The sequence below is a fragment of the Falco peregrinus genome, chromosome 9 (assembly GCF_023634155.1).
Source record: "Falco peregrinus isolate bFalPer1 chromosome 9, bFalPer1.pri, whole genome shotgun sequence".
In the NCBI taxonomy this organism is placed as follows: domain Eukaryota; kingdom Metazoa; phylum Chordata; class Aves; order Falconiformes; family Falconidae; genus Falco; species Falco peregrinus.
Window position 1 is genome coordinate 38,637,507 of NC_073729.1, and position 13,523 is coordinate 38,651,029.

General features: G+C 37.8%; 1 protein-coding gene across 8 annotated transcripts in view; it reads right to left on the reverse strand.

The window, feature by feature from the left end:
- Positions 1 to 13,523, reverse strand: part of PHF20 (PHD finger protein 20) — a 71,920-nt gene that overhangs the window by 11,048 nt on the left and 47,349 nt on the right. For all 8 annotated transcript variants that reach the window (XR_008748766.1, XM_055814047.1, XM_055814048.1 and 5 more), the window contains 4 exons: positions 10,844 to 10,942; positions 8,808 to 8,969; positions 6,525 to 6,694; positions 901 to 1,000 (listed from right to left, as the gene is read on the reverse strand). Coding sequence is in view for 7 of the 8 variants with exons in the window: in XM_055814047.1 (XP_055670022.1) it covers positions 901 to 1,000; positions 6,525 to 6,694; positions 8,808 to 8,969; positions 10,844 to 10,942 (531 nt within the window). In the remaining variant the exon portion in view is untranslated. The remainder of the gene's footprint in view (positions 1 to 900; positions 1,001 to 6,524; positions 6,695 to 8,807; positions 8,970 to 10,843; positions 10,943 to 13,523) is intronic.

Sequence of the window (13,523 nt, forward strand, 5' to 3'; positions counted from 1 at the left end):
AAAATTTTTTACTAAAGTATAGCACGTCTTCCTTGCTATGAGTACAAACATTAGTATACAAACTACATGAAACAATGAGTTAAAGCTACGAAAGAGTTGGTATTTTCAAACACCCAAGAAAAGCAGATATCACAATCCAAATATATATAAAACCCAAAAAAGTCTTGTGATTAGGCAGAGATCTCATTTTTTTCATTATTTACGAATATGACTCATGCCTGAACCTCATCTGTTTCCACATTCAGCAAGGCTTTACAATTCAGAGTTGGAATTCAGAGATGGACATAAGTGTAATTTTGCCTGCTGCATTACATGGACTAAGACACTTTCAAAGATATAGTTAGGAGCAGAGAACGTACTGCTTAATCAGCTCTGACTGCATTACCTAAAATAAATACAAATCTAAGTTATCTTGGGTAATGCAGTCAGATGGGTAAGTTTCACAGCTGTTGAGAACCAGCAAGCTGCTCACTGGCTTATTTTAAAGAATGTGTAAGCCTGGTCTTGGAGGAAAGCTGCAGTCACATCCTGTAAGATATGCCCATGTGGAGTCTGCTTAAGGTCCCCAAATGCTTCTAAATTAATTTTCCATAGGCAGAGAGTACAATCCTTATTACCATCAAACATGTGACGAATGGTCATCACAGTTAACACATTCATTTCCATTCCTGTCCACCTGTATTTCCACAATACTGACTTATTTACATTCATGTTAATTAAACCTTCTGTATCTATAACTGAACTCAATTACCTATAATGACAAACAGAGATAGGGGAGCAAAACCAAAAAGCAAACAAAGAGTTTGATCTTTGTAGTGTGTGTGTGTGTATATATATATATATATTACTAATAAAGTTAAAACCTATGTAAGAAGGCTCTGTAACCTTAAATTTCTGTACCTGGAGGATCTTGGCAAACATAGCAGGTGTATTTCTCAGGTACGTTATCTTCCAGTAAACCCATACAGACTCCATGCTGCCAGCATAGACACTCTTCACACTGTTTAAAGTCAAGAAGTGCACATCAACAGAAATGAAGCCTACAGGAGCTCAGTAAGATTACCTCAATTAAGAGACGCATAATCTACATATTTTAAGACAAAAAGCTGTATTAATCCCCAGGCCCCTCTTCCAGCTACAAGCAAATACATGGACAAATCAGATCACAATAAAATTTGAACCCTTCCCACACATTTTTCACATGGATTTCTGGAGAATGACAACAATTACAATGCAGAAGCAGAGATCCTGAAAAGTGCAAACATTCCCTTTGAAGACGAAAGTCTTTCACAAGATGCATGCACATGTAATCAGGACAGAAAACAATATGCAATCGAGCTTTCTGTACCAAAATATATCAAGTTTTCTGAATTAAAAGGTTCCCCACTCAAACAGTAAATCACATTCAATTATAAAATCCAAGGAGTATTTCCGTCACATAGGACTAGCCAAGTATTATGTTTTACTGATACTTGTATCTCTAACATTTTACATATTTCAAAGGTAGCTCTACTAATAAAAAAAAGTGCAGATGCAGTTGTACTAGCTTTAAAAACTTCTGACATACTTCCAAGCGTGGGCAACCATATTTGGCAAAGACTGAATATAATTTGGCCCTACTTTTTTAGCATAGTTACAATATTTAAAATGCAATCACTGTACTGAAAGCCATCCAGTTTTAGATAGAACATGTGGATATAGTTTTTCCTGTTTCTGTCACTTCCCCCCCCCACACACTTTTGCAAGCAGACAAAACTTCAGCTGTAGCCTAAAGACCACTGAAATATGGGACAAAACCGCACATAAGAATATTACGTCAATTTTGATTTGAAACCGTGGTGCCAGTTCAGAATTACTATTTTGCCAAGCAGTGAGACAATAGATCACAACCTTTAATTCCCAGAGCAGAAGCCAAAAGCTTCATACAGGGACCCTGTCAATATTGGTAAAGGTTTTCAAAATGAGCTAACACACACACAAACAGCAACTTCAAGCAACCTTAGATGCTGCCCTTCACTGACCTACAAACACGCCAACTTGATAAACATCTGTGTCAAGCACCACCTATACAACTTTCACCAATGCTCTTATCTACTACTGCCTTTCCTCAAGCTAGGAGAGACAGAAAGGGACCACCAGTTTTTGAATGCATCATTGCATTAAAGCAGTGGTCTAGGTGTGGAGGAAGTATAAGCACTGGGACCAGACAATGTAAAACTTAATAAAGAAACAGCTTTCTGAAAGACCGGACTAACAATGCTTTGCTTCACAAAATGGGTGAACAGTTCTAAAGCAGTAAAGCAATGTTTTCAAAAAAGGCTGAGACACCATCCTCGTCACAAAGATGGTTAGTAGGAGCCAGTGTCCTAAAACAAAGCAAACAAATTAAGAAAAACAGACTGCATGCTGAAAGTAAGAAGGGAGCTCCTGGACCTAGTTACACTTGCAACCTGTAAAATGTGCCATATGGCACAGAGCTGCACTCGGTGATTTTCTAGGCAAGCTTGCCCAGAACTGTAATGAAGCATCCTGACTTTTATTATTTTACTCAACTGATATTTAAATATCCATCCCACGAGAGCACAGCTCCTTCCTTTTACCTGCACATTCTACTTCACAGCTTGGCTGGCCAGGCTACAGGTTTATTGCACTGGACACATGCCACATAGAAGCTACCCCCTGCCCAGGCAGTAGTAGGGAAATTCAAACCAAGCCAAATAAGAGATTTTTGAATAGGAAAAAACATGCATAGTTGTGCAACATTTAAATTGAAGCTAAAGCGTGAAAGAAATAACCGCACCCTATGGACATGTAAGCAGCTTTACATCTATCAGAACAAAAATATCCCAAGTCCCTTTACATCCATGCCCTCCAAGGCCACCAAATCCAGCCCTGAAGTTCTCTACATCACACACAAATCACCAATGTTTAGGTATAAAAACGAAAAGGAGGGGATATGACATTTTGTCTAGACTGTTTTGGGCCCAAGTCTCAACCTAAAAAGGGAGTGCTGTGCCTGCAGAAGTAACACCTGGCAACGCTAAGCTGCTACTTTACACAGGCTCCATAAATGAAATCTAGTAAACTCCCTGCAAAGTTAAGAGACTGGGATGACACAGCATTGACCAGTGATAATATATTTTTTCCCAGTTTTAACTTCTATTAACTGAGGCAGGTACTTACATTAAATGCAAACCTGTGTTTCTATAGCCTAGCATAACAAATGGCATTCTTTATGTACAAATTGCTTGAGACAATTTAAGGCAAGTTCAGCATAAGAGTTTTTTGCAGAATCTCCAAGGTCAATTTTTTTTTTTTTTTTTTTTTTTTTTTACTTTCCATTATTAAAGACTTAAATGGAACAAACTCTCTGTTTAACTGTGTAAGAGTTTCATTAAACCTTAATGGTCCCCAATCTTTCAGGAAAAATAAAGGTGCTGCCTGCGTTTAACATTCTTTCCTCATCATTTCTAAATTTGGCACGTTCATGGAAATGAGTACAGTTCAAAGAGAAAATGATTTACCATTTTCCCTCTTGTCACACGGCATCATACATATATCCAGAGGGGAATGAACTTCCTGTCATGTGCTTGGAGAAACTGCCCTGGCCCCTTAATTTTGATACAAAGTCAAGACAGATTGGTACACGGGCACACGCTCAAGAAAGAACCCCGAATATCAGCATATTTCAGTCAGATCTTGTCAAGAGCAATAAGCTGGGGCAGAATCAACATCACAATGGAGACAAGTGCAAAGAATATTCTTCTAAAAACCCATACACTGAGCAAAACTACCTATTTTCAGGAGGAAAGGACAAATCTAAATGCAAGTTCTTTAGGGCTGACACTTCCAAATTCGTATTTCCAAGTGTCAAAGTCTGAGTAGGAAACAGGGAAGAAGTCCCTGTTATATGCTATAAAGTTATGACAATTAACAGGACTTTCACTCTATAAAGTCATCTATCTCCGCACTACACCTCTGAAAAGCTGCAAATAGGTTCCCCTTATCATAATTCCACAGCTGTTTAAGTGCAGAGCATTAATACAAGGCAAAAATGCTAACTCAGATGTTTCTGTATCAACAACAGGAGACCTGACTGTTCAAAACATTTTCTCCAAGAACTACAGGCTGACAGAAAGGTGTCGGGAGCACAGCATTTGATACATTAAGCAAACCATCTACCTAACCTACCCCCTCCCTCCCCAGTCTTGTTACCAGCTCCTCACTCTTCAATTCCTATTGCTTCAATTCCCATAATTGACAATGTGGTGAGTACCTGCATTAATCTGAATCTATTCCCAGGGACAATAAACTCTCCTATACAATTCTTTCATAACACAGCTACAGTGTTTAGAACTTTGCAATACACTAAGCCCTCCCTCAAACTAGTTCAACATAGAAAACCGATCTCAGAAGCGGCCCACAAAAACTTAGGTGAAAGCTATCCATAGACTATGTCCTCAGCTAGCTGACAGTGCTCTGCATTCTGCAAACTAGTGCTGAGCCTACTTTTGCCAGAAAATTATACTCCAAACTATCTTCATGGTTTTTGTTGAGCTATGTCCTCAGAAAGCAGCAACCCCCTTTATTACCAACTGTTAAGACTCAGTTTCCTCCTATACACTCAGATGCTTTTTATCTAATTTTAGCCATTGTCCATCACTGTGCCCTTTCCTACTAATGCAAAAGGTATCTTTTATCCTGTGTTGTCATGACCCAACAGTAATACAAAGGTGTGTATCAAAATGAACTTAGCACTGAGAGAAAAAAGCATCATACCTTCCAGAGCAAATCTCCATAAAACGGCATGAAAGGCCAAAGAAAACCATCAGTAAAGTTAGCTGTTACACTTACTGTTGAGGACAAACGAACAAACAAAAACCCCCCAAACTTAGCTGTGTTAGCTAGCCGTATTAAAAATTTTTAAAATGAGGCTGTTGTCAGAGAAAAAAAACAGGTGTTTCTACTGTCCTGCTGCAGAAGCCAAGAATTCTTCACACTACAGTGCACTCCCTCTTCTCCATAACAGGTTTCTGCCTCCATTCAAGCAATAAAGACCACCAAAAAAATCAGCAGTGGCTGAGCCAAGTATTGATCAGCTTCCATCTTTCCTCCTAGTTCCAAACAGCAGAGAGAAATGCAGTTCACAGTAACATGCCAGGAACTATTCCAGTAAGGGGTCCCATAAAGCAAAATTCAAACCTCACAAGAACTAGCAACTGAATGCTCTGGAAAGTGAATTCAGAAGCTGCAGATGGGGCTGAGTTTTGTGTGCCAGAAAAATATTTCCAAAGCCAGTGTCATGACATCTCCTTTCATAAATAAAACCACCTCCTCAAAAGAACGCAATAGTTACCTTAAAATTTGCAATGAGAACAGCTGCCAAGCTATATACTACTGTCACTTTAAACTGAGGTCCCACAACAAGCAAAATGTTACCTAGATAGGAAGGGTGGGAGCCCCCTAAAAAAAAACAAACCCAAAACAGGAACAACAAAAAAACCCAACAATGCACAACAAAAACCCCCACCCTCATTTCTTTAGAACAGCAACTATGAAAAGCTCATCATCTCAGGTCTAGAGTAGCACACACCTAAGCCCCTGCATATACTTCTACTAGGACTCACTGGGAATCACCAAAGGGGACCTGACAGCTCATGTAAGAAGCAATGGCAAAATGAACTAGAGCAAGAAATACCAAAGAAGTTTTTTTATTTGGTATGTTTGACTTCACCATTTGAAACTAATAGGAACTGGGTGGAAAGTCTCAGAGCAGCTATGTGGGGAACGGTTTCCTCATTATTTACAAACCTCTCAAAAAGTAAAAGTAAACAGCCAGGGCAATTCCAAAGAGGTTTTTATCAACAGTTTTAAGCAGAAGAGATAGACACTGCTGTGGTTGGAAACAGTTTTCTATAAAGTTGGTTTTAAGAAAAGTATGTATGTGGAGAATAGATGTCTTCACAGATTAGGAACTTGGAATTTACAAACTACAGAAGAAGCTGCAGAATGGATGAATGCAGCCCTGCTTCACAACAAAAGACTCGAGTAATGATTGTTTTGTTCATCCTATCTAGAAAATTGTATGTTTAAATCAAGCCAGAGCAGAGAAGTAGAAGGGTACCACCATCTCATAGCAATGTTCTGAACATGCTCAGAACAAGACTGAAGCAAAAAAGCCAAATTAAAAGCCACTAATTTTAAATACGTATTCTCTAAACCTAGGAAGTGTTCTAATTAATATAAAAATGCAAATCCACAAGTGACAAACCAGCCATTAGTGGCTTGTATAGAATTGTCCCTGTTCCTCCACTTCCTATTGATTAAAAGGAACTAACAAATAGTATCAAAAAGCAAAGTTTTCTACCTATTATAGCAGCTGCTCACCCCCACGGGTGACCTTAAAAATTTTTATCATTTCAGAGGACAGCAATAGTTTAATGTACAGAACATACTTGTGTGTATTTCTACAAAACACCTTCCACTGTATTCACTGAAGTGTGCTTTCACCCTCCACTTCATACCTGAATCATGAAGTCATTTTCTTCTTTTACTTCACAAACACATCGAACAATCTCAAAATCACTTTCTTCCACTTCTTCATCAGGGTTCGTGGTTACATCAACATCCTGACTGCAGTCATCATCACTCCAAAGCAAGCTATCCATAGATGACTCACTCAGGGTGTCATACTCTGTACAAAAAGTAGTTAGATAAAGTCTTGGGTAATTACAAAAAGGCCAAATAACTCCCAAGATTTTATCTCAAGTATGCAGACACGCATTCCTAAAAGCACTGTGTCATTTAAGGAACAACACAATATTACTATATAATGAAGTTCTAGTCTCATTAAGAGCTTTTTCAAAATATTCCAACTTAACAGCTTCCATCATTAAAATTTTACTCTCAACATAAAGTGCCTCAAACAAAAGGCACAAAGTATAACAAACAAAGCTAGATTTATAAATTCAAACAGGATTCATACGAGTTGCTTCAATTTCTATAGAACTGTGACTTTGTGCTTTAAGTGTAGAGCTCCTAAAAAGATCTAAGAGGGTTCTGTCTTACAAACCCCGTTTGCTCTCACAAAGTAATGTCTCCATTACAGAAACAGTCAGAGTCCAACACCTAATTTACTCCTACTTCAGAAATTATTATTTTCATTTAGCCTCCTGTTGAGGACACTAACCAATTCAGGGCAGTGTACTGACCAAAGTATTCTTTAAGAATGCTCCCATGCTATTTAAAGCATTAATGCAATTCTGTGAATTGAACAAACATACCAAGAAAATCTTTATTGATTAACATGCTAAATTGGGATGCTTACCTCAATAATATCAATGCAATGTCTATACTTCCCTTACACATAGAATGGGAGAATCAGACAAAGAAGAGAAGGATTTTAATTATTTGGGAAATACTCTAATGAGCTAGAGGAGAGTGGAAGGTAAAAACTTTCAGTCACTCAAGTAGCTTCTTCTCTCTCACCTATATTGGGCAGAACTAATTTGATCACTTAGACCCTAAAACAAGCCTGTAGAAAAAGAAGAACCAGTCTGTGGTATAGACTAGATCTTTTGAAGAAACATCTCAGATTTAAGGGGCTGAGAACCCAATGCATTAGTTAATTTTCACGTTTACAAGTTTTACTCCACTGAGACAGGACATTGAAGTACTCCTGGAAGCAACAGGTTAAGCACATTGCACTTTCATTCTACACAAGAGTTGCACCGTTACTTAAACCAGATATTGTTCATCTAGGCACTGCTTTTATTGTTGTTACACCATCTGCAGGTGCAAAAAGTAGCAAAGCAATTGCGGAAAGGATAAGATAAAACTATTTCCAATACTTTTTCACCTCCTTCCATGTCTACAAACTGATAAAGTCAGAGCAACCGATGTCCAAGTTACTTAACTGCAAGTAATATGCTCCAGAAACAATGACAGTATTACAATGTGTGCTTCTGCAATTTTTTGTTTCCTCTTTTCCCTATATAATGTAATGAACTGAAGTTGATTTTTATACTTTGCCTAATACCAAACAATAATACAGTCGTGTCAAAAAATAATATGAAATGTTCACGATCTGTACAATAAGGTTCCTGTGCCACACATTTCTTACTTTCTTCAAATTTGTGAGCTTTAAGAATAACAGAAAGAACATCTATTTGTCTTCCTTTTTTTATTGTATCAGCTTGTGACAGTAAATAGCAAGATAGATGAAGATACTAAAAACTATGAAAGCTGAAGCACAGCAGCCACATTTTTATGAGCTCTGTTTATGAAGCACTATGAATACACTAATAAACAGCTACTCAAGAGCTTATCATCATGAAACTTAGAAAGTCATTATAATCAAGTATCATACTGTATCTACACAGCTACACACAACCACATCCAGTTGTGTCTCAAATACAGCACACTTACTGTCCAAAACTTGCCTAGCATCTATTTTTAACTCCGAGTTATTACTTTGTAGAAACCTTTGGAAATATGAAAAATTTGATTACTGAAGGCTGAACACTTTATTATAGAGATAATAAGGTACTGCAAAAAAGTGCAAAATGAGTTTGACTTCTGAAAATAAGGGCAAGTCTTAAAGCTTCTGTGAAGGTAAAGTCAAAGCACAAAGCAACAACACCAAGCTCTGGCAAATGAACTGGATTCAACTTCTTCATGCAAGGGAAAGGAAATGCACACAGTCCTGTGTAAGAACAGCCAAATTTACATCATGAGTACTAGCTTTTGTATATATTAGTGCAGCTCACATGACAAAACCAGCAAGCCACAGAGAAAAGTCATCTTACCATTTATTTTTGATTTCCCTCTGTGTTGTCCAGAATCAGAGCAGTGTAGCAGCATGCTAGGATGGGCAGACGACTTACTTGAAGAAATACATTTTGTGATAACTGATTTTTCAGTAGAAAGCTCCTGTGAAATATCTGTGTTTTCTTCACTGCCAGAGTACTCTGTAAAATTGTAAAAATTATTATTAGAAATCTGTGGTCAAGAAAAGTTGACAGGAGAAAAAAAAACCCAGCACCATGAGTGCCCATAGTAGGCATGTATAATTCACTGAGACAGCGTCTGCTCCAATATGCCTAGACTCTAGGACTTCACTACACTGCTGAAAAATTTGCAGGCTTTCTAGAAGCAAGGAAGTTATTGTCTGAACCAGAAAAATCTTATGCAGCTCAGTCATTCTCCACTGGTGATGTAAATGAGAAAGGCTGAGAAAAAAATGGTTACTTAAACCTAACCTTGAGCGTGAGTATGTCTAAAAATGCTGTTGCATTACAGGTACTTCTACACAAGTACTGGAGACCCCTCTTTCACATTCCACTATTACTCACATACTCCCCAATCTCACAGACTACAAAGTGGACAGAAAGCATCTCTTGTTTTCCTAGTGTATGGACAGAATAGGATGCATGGGTAGAAGAAAGTCCTAATTAGGAATGTGTGGAGAAAACACCTAAAACAGCTCCTCTGTGAAGTACCCATTCATCATGTCCTGGACTGTATATAAACCAAGGCTGTCTGCAGTTATAAGGAGTACCTCTCCAATCAGTTATATGGAGGAAACCTTCAAAAAGTTCCTGGACCACAGAACCACATGGGCAACATCAAAAAAAGGCAAGCAACATTTTAAAACTCAAGGGTAGATCAACAAGCAGTCTGAGGGTACTATTTGAACCACCATTGCATAAATTTACAAATTATACTCTGCATATTATCATTATATTTGAGGGTACCATATAATCAGAAGCTCATTGAAATTATTTGTTTCAGTAAATTGTGAATCAGTCTGCCTGTGGTTCCTTCTTCCCCTCTGCTCTTTCGTGACAGCACACCCTGCTCATGGTAACAAGCAAAAAAGTAAAGATATTTTCTTTTCTGCCTCAGAAACCCCTCCATAAGGATCACTAGTTTAACAAATTATGCATGCCAGATTGAAATGGGCTGCATTAATGATGCTAGACATCCATCAGTGGCAGAGAAAGTTTAGACTTGATGTGTAAATATTTTACTAGAGAAATGTTTCAGAGTCAATTCCACATTTTCAGAAGTGAAGAATCCAATCAGCAGAAACACCTGGGCCTACATATTATGACACTTAAAGTGTGAAGGAGCCCAAGGAAAGCTTTCCCAAGATTCTGTAGAACCACCAAATGAGAAGACATGTTCCTGCTACAACCCTATTAATGAAGGTGGAACAGCACGTTACGAGGCTTAACAGAGGGACACAGCATGAGTATAGACTTTAAATCAGGCTTTTACTTTATCTTGCCAGGAAAGGAGAAATTTATCTTTTAGAAAAAAAAAATTAAGATGCAACAGGTTTAATGGAGTTCATTGTCACAGCTTCTGAAATCCAATATTAAGTGAAGATTTAAGAAATAAGATTAACAGCAGAAGAAGAGTACCCATCAACATTTCCAAACTCTATCATTCACACAGGAGGCCCAAAACCCACTCATATAACTGAGAACATCTGGTATATGGAGTACCTGGTTGTTAATCAAGGGGATCTCCATCTTCTTTAACTGGTTAAAACTTGCATACAAGTACACTTGCTAATGAAAAGCCAGACTTGGATTAACATATCCATTTCGGTTAGATTTATACTGCACCATTACAAATATTACTACAAGCTAGCATTAATGATGCACCTCAACAAGGAAGTAAGTTGTATTACCAATCACAATAATAACCAATTAATAAAATTAAAGTCAACAGATGAATTAACCTGTCTTATCTGCAATGACCGATCTTAACTGGGTAACAGGCAAAACAAAACAGTGAAGCCGTTTTCCTCTAAAGAAGAAAAAAAGAGCTTTACCAGGCTTAGTTCTCTTTTTCTTTTTTTTCTTTTTCTTTGACCTGGACCTTCCACAGCCTTTGGATTTTCTTTCTTTGTTCTTCTCATGTTCTTTAACAGCTGAAATTAGACAACATTCCAACTAAATTTTTAATATATATACACACTTATTTTACTTATTAATTTTCTTAAAGACCTCCACAGTTTCTTTGGACAATTAGGGCCAGTTCTCTTAAAAAAAACAAGAAAACTTATTTGTAACAATTACCAGCTCTCATAACTGGAATGGTCTGTTTTAAGTCCTAATTTGATTGTGCTGTAACAACATTACAATAGCATATGAGAGAAATCAACTGTACACCAATGTCCATTTACTACTACATGCTTCAGAGATTATAATTTAGAAAACAGATAATAAATTCCCCAGTATTTTCTTTTTTTTTTTATAATGGCTGAGCATTTCAGTAGCGCTGTGACAGAAGTCTGACAAGAACAAAAGCACAACCCCCCAAACTCTAGTTCAGTTTCTCAAATATTTTTTCATTGAAAATGGTGTAACAACTGGTTCAGCTCGTTTTAACAATTATTCTCTCAACATCTGTTCTCCATCCTGTTTTTATGGGAATAAAAAAAACCTGACAACTTTGAAAGGTATCACCTAATCATTCAAATCAAGTCCATCCTCAAAGCATGCTTCCAGACCACTTGCCAAGAAGTGTAACCCCACTGCAAGGTAATGCGCACAAATTCTTGCTTTCCAGATCTTAACATTTGTTTACAACTCCTGTTTTTCAAATTTAGGTCCCTGAAGCACAACTTCTAGACAATTACACAGTTCCTCAAGTAAATTATCCTGACTCAGCCAAGAGTACAGGTACAATTGTAAAATCTATTATGGAAGGATGCCTCGCAAGTCAAAATGGCTCTGCTCTCAGTGTGTAGCTGAATAAGCCACTCACCATCCCATTTAGAAACTGAAATAGGTTTCTGATTATTGATACCAGAATAAGCACCTAAAGACACTCTATAGTGTGTGAGAAATCTTCCCCCACATGAAACATCTAAGAACGCTAGCTGGTCTGTAACTCATGAAGCAAACCAGCAATACCAGTGTATTATGTTAACCTCTAATACATGCTAATAGTAAACTGCCCAATTAACAGTCTAAGGCTACATATTTATGGTACAAACAGCTCACTCAAGAAATTAGAAATCTCAATCACATTTTATCAGCTCTGATGAACATGCAGGAGACATGTGCATTAGCTCCTCCTCATGAGGATCTCCAGCTCTATATTCCCCCCATCCTCTTCGTCCTTGAACATCTCCTGCTAGTTCACCACTTAACAGCACAATGGCTGCTATAATTGTGCATTGCCAGCAGCCCCATTGCTGACACCCACAGCAGTCTGCCATACCAATTACATGTCCTTCAAAGGCAGAATGACTGGCAGAAAAAAAGACAAACTTCATACCCCTTTCCCTTACCCTTTGCTGAGGGGGATAAAAAAAGAAAAAACAAGAAAAAACGTTCTTGTTTAAGTCTCAGCACAGGGCTCCCCCAACTTCCTTCTTACTTTCCTTTGTCCTTATCTCCTAGTCCTTCAGGGGTGAGGATCCTTTGGGTACCATTTCCTTCTCCCTGCTCACAGGCATGCAAGTAAGTTCCACCACTATTATTCCAGAAGAGCAAAGAGAATAACTGAGGTCAAGATAAGCAGGGCAATTTTGTAGTGTTTCATTCGGGAATCGAGATTTGTACAGTCAAGATTGTCTGATCTGTTTTAAGATATCCAAGTAGCAAGTATGCTATTTCAGTCACTATCAAAGTATCTGTGATAAATATGACAAACCCCAGTCACTTTGTTACACACGTTTTTCCCTTGAGCTTGCCAGAACATCTTTGAAAAGTCTGAAAACAATCCAAGTATTTGCAAATTTGTGTACAGCTATCTTAACTACAAAACACAGTTAATGCAGAGTTTTTCGGTTTTTTGGTTGTTTTTTTTTTTAAAAGACAAACAACCTGCAAAGAATGAGTATTACAAGAGATCTTCCAAAAACTCTATACTGAAGAACCTGTTTGTCTCAAGTGGTTTCTTGTAAGGAGTCTGAATTGTCACTGAAAAAAGACCAAATGAGGAGGCTAAGTAGGTTAAGTGCATCCTCATAGATTCACGTGATCCAAAAGAAAGTTAAATTGCCTTAAACAATCCTAAAAATTCACCATAAAACAACTGCATATTTTGAAAAGGTTTGGTTGGCTTTTTTTTTTTTGTAAAAACATACACCTAAGCCCTTTCAATTTCCTTGAATGGCAGAGAAAGTAGTGAGGACCAGGATGAGTACTCAGTCACATCCTCCACCCCTACTGTGAAAGTTTATTCTAATCTCTATACGCCATACCTCTCAAGTACAAAATGTCCCACTGAGTGAGCCCCGTGATAAGACACTAACAGTTCTTATTCAAACCATCCTGCAAGGGAAGGCGGCAAAGAATGCCCAAGAATAAACAGTGGTGGTAAGTACTGACTATTATGACCAACAGAACAATACAGTGACAGTTAAGTAAGGTGACCTTTTCAAGACTGTCACCAGAACAAAGACCACCTATTAGAACAGGTTTTTTGTGTTTGCCTCATCACTGTGACTTGAAAAATCTCGCTACATATCTGAAGAAAAGTAGTGATGTAGTAGATCT